General features: G+C 41.0%; 2 protein-coding genes across 2 annotated transcripts in view; both read right to left on the bottom strand.

The window, feature by feature from the left end:
* LOC106759313 lies at positions 1-3273 on the bottom strand. The gene is made up of 2 exons (XM_022779913.1): positions 702-3273; positions 1-116 (listed from the first exon to the last, which is right to left on the bottom strand). The coding sequence occupies exon 1, from the start codon at positions 2374-2376 to the stop codon at positions 1705-1707; it is 672 nt and encodes a 223-aa protein (XP_022635634.1). The 5' UTR covers positions 2377-3273; the 3' UTR covers positions 1-116; positions 702-1704.
* The window catches only part of LOC106759312 (UPF0051 protein ABCI8, chloroplastic-like), a 12662-nt gene that overhangs the window by 3486 nt on the left and 5896 nt on the right, over positions 1-3280 (bottom strand). The gene's annotated exons all lie outside the window — the stretch shown is intronic.

Here is a 3280-nt window from a genome sequence, read left to right as displayed (position 1 = left end):
ATGCAATATTACTGGTGCATGCTTGGAGTCTATTCATGGTAAAAATCGACAGCACCGCAGCCCGCTATTCCCAATGTCAATGTCCGACAGCACCAGACTTTTCAAGAGTGTGAGGCCTGAAAGAACAAATAACTAATAATTTTAAACCACAGGTGATACTTCAAATGAAATTATTAATTCCTAAAATCTCATTTTCATAACCAAAACTTTTCCCCTTCAAAAAGCATTTTGATAGAACAAATTAAGGAAATTAAAATAAAAATATAAGCAAAACTGAATTAGAACCACCAGTGATCAGACCAAGCACGTATATATATACATTTTAAGCACAATGTTAAGGCTAAACGCTGGCTTAAATCCCCCCGACAATTTTATAACTGCAATTCAGATATTCAAGTTGGAATATGCAAAGTTTCACATGGATCTTACCATCTCAATATTTATTGTCTAATAAGATAGGTGGGTTTGAATCATCAAATTATGCCATTCAATCATCAGCTAAAAATGGCATAAAGGTATAAAGCCTCAATGCCTCTTGTCAAATCGTCAGGCACAGATGCCTCTTGTCAAATCGTCAGGCACAGATCAAGAAAACTTTGAGCTAGTGTTTTGAACTAGTGTGACAAATCTATTCAAACTTTGAACAATGCAATTACCATTTAAATGTAACTAAAGGAAAATGGTTAAATACTAGTGCAAACCTGTCAAATTAGCAAGCCCATCATCGCCTATCCTGCAAGATTCCAGATTCTAATACTCCAAATTTGTTAACCCTGTACAAATAACGATGATTGACGATATTCAACATCCTAGTAGCAATAATGTTAGGTTCCTAGTCAGTGAACCTAACCAAAACTCTCTCAATAGCACACGTAACAACCAAAGATGAAAGAAAGAACTATATTATTGCTGAAGAATGGATAGTCACTGTACACAGCATGAGTTTGGGAGCATAACCTCCCTTGAGAGCATAACCTCTNTACAGGCAATAGACCTGACTTCACAAAATACTCGATATCCCCTACCGCGTTACACTACCTCTATTTATAGAGGCTCTGACCCACTTCCCCTTTTTAACCGACACCCCNCACACGCTTACTCCTCAACCCCTCTATCCTATCATCATATATCCTAACGTATATCCTAACATTACACCCCCCTTCCAAACAACCTTGTCCTCAAGGTTGGAAATGGAAGGCTTGATCTCATGGCTCCTCTTCATCAACCTGTTACCCACTGGATGCTGCCCTCTAATAAAAGTCTGGAGGCTTGGGTGGTGGCAAATCCTCCTCCAATGACTTCCACTCTTCCTGGATTCTTTTAGCCCAATTTTGTGAAGTCCTCAAAATCTCAATTCTGACTTCATCGGCCCTTGTAGCAACAACACTTTTGGCAGCTACTCCATCTACTTGCAAACTCTCATATAAAATTTCCACGCTCCCCCTCTGTGTTACTGTTGCCCAATTCTCACATAGACTGATCTTCTGTTCCTTTCAACTATCTTTAGTAGAGTTGGGGCCAGATTTTTCCAAGAAAGGTGCTTGAATTTTTTATGCCAAGTCTTGCACCCTTGGACTACATTTTCTTTGTTGCTTGGATGTGCTTTTGTTGATCCTTTGGTGTTTTGAACTTTAAAAGCATTTGCTGCTCCTGTTGTTTGATCTTGCTTGTCAATCTCTTTATAAGTGATCAACTCTTCTCTTTTCACCCATGAAAAAATTGGTGTCTCCTCACCCTTCCTAGCTCCATTATTGTCAGTGGCATCCTCTCCTTTTGCTCCCAATTGCTTGCATTTTCTCTTCCACCCGAGCGTTCTTTTGTTTTGACATTCACACCACAACCTACCACACCATCTCCACTAAAAACAGCAACTTTCTCAGCAGCAGCAACTTTTTCAGCAGCAGTAAAAACCACAGCTTTTTCTACTTTGTCAGCAACAGTAAAATCAGCAGTTTTTTCAACTTTTCCAGCAGCAGTCACACCCATGTCTCCATCACAGTTTGCAGCAGTAAAATCAGTAGCTTTTTCAACTTTTCCAGCAGCAATCACACCCATGTCTCCATCACAGTTTGCAGCAGTAAAATCAACAGCTTTTTCAACTTTTCCAGCAGCAGTCACACCCATGTCTCCATCACCATTTGCAGCATTGCCTTCCTCCCCACGAATATTTTCTTCTCTCCTATCCTGCCCTCTAATTCTTGCAAAACCATCAACACTCAAAACTGCAGCAGCTTCCGTTTCTCTTTTCTTCTCAAAAACAGACCCTCTGACTCTTCCTCCAAACCCAATTATTAATGCCTCTTTCAGCCCTTTCCAAGAAAGGTTCTTGGTTTTATTTTTCCAGACCCTGAACCAATAGATTGTGCCTCCTTCCATGCAGCTGTAAGCCAACCTGAACCTCTCCTTCTCTTTGACGTTTTGGGTGTCAGAAAACTTCTCTGCCTGAGAGATCCATCCCAATGGGTCCAGCCCCTCAAACCTGGCCAATTATACCTGCTGCCTCCAATTTTGTTCACCCCTGTCTTCCTCCATCTCCTCTTCATCTGAACCGTCTTTCTGCCCTTTCATGACAGATTCCTCACTTCTTCCTAGGCCCTTTATGTGAATCTTGATTTCTTGCAGCATTTCTCTTATTTCTTCCATATTTCTTCTATATTCTGCCATGTTCATTTTCGATTCTGCCATGCTCATTTTCTGACCGCTGGTCCTCCTCTCCAAGGTATTGTTTCTTCCTTCCATGCTCCACCCTTTCTTGATCTGGCAGCCCTCTCCTAAGGAGATTCGGCAGTCCTCCCTTGATGATCCAACAGCTTCTTGATCCTTCACCCCCACTTTGATCCGACAGGTCGGACCAATTTGTTAGGTTACTAGTTAGTTAGTGAACCTAACCAAAACTCTCTCAATAGCACACGAAACAACCAAAGATGAAAGAAAGAACTGTATTATTGATGAAGAATGGATAGTCACTGTACACAATATGGGTTTGGGAGCATAACCTCCCTTGAGAGCATAACCTCTCTACAGGCAATAGACCTGACTTCACAAAATACTCGATATCCCCTACCGCGTTACACTACCTCTGTTTATAGAGGCTCTGACCCACTTTCCCTTTTTAACTGACACCCCCCACACGCTTACTCCTCAACCCCTCTATCCTATCATCATATATCCTAACGTATATCCTAACAAATAATTAGGAATATAAAAACTAGTTGTTGAAATCTCACGAGCACTTAAAATTGTTAAGAGTTGGTAGAGGCTTTAGAGAAAAAATGGCCAG

This window comes from Vigna radiata, chromosome 4 (assembly GCF_000741045.1).
Source record: "Vigna radiata var. radiata cultivar VC1973A chromosome 4, Vradiata_ver6, whole genome shotgun sequence".
Lineage (NCBI taxonomy): Eukaryota > Viridiplantae > Streptophyta > Magnoliopsida > Fabales > Fabaceae > Vigna > Vigna radiata.
The sequence above is the reverse complement of the archived record's forward strand: the minus strand, read 5'-3'. Positions and strand labels throughout refer to the sequence as shown.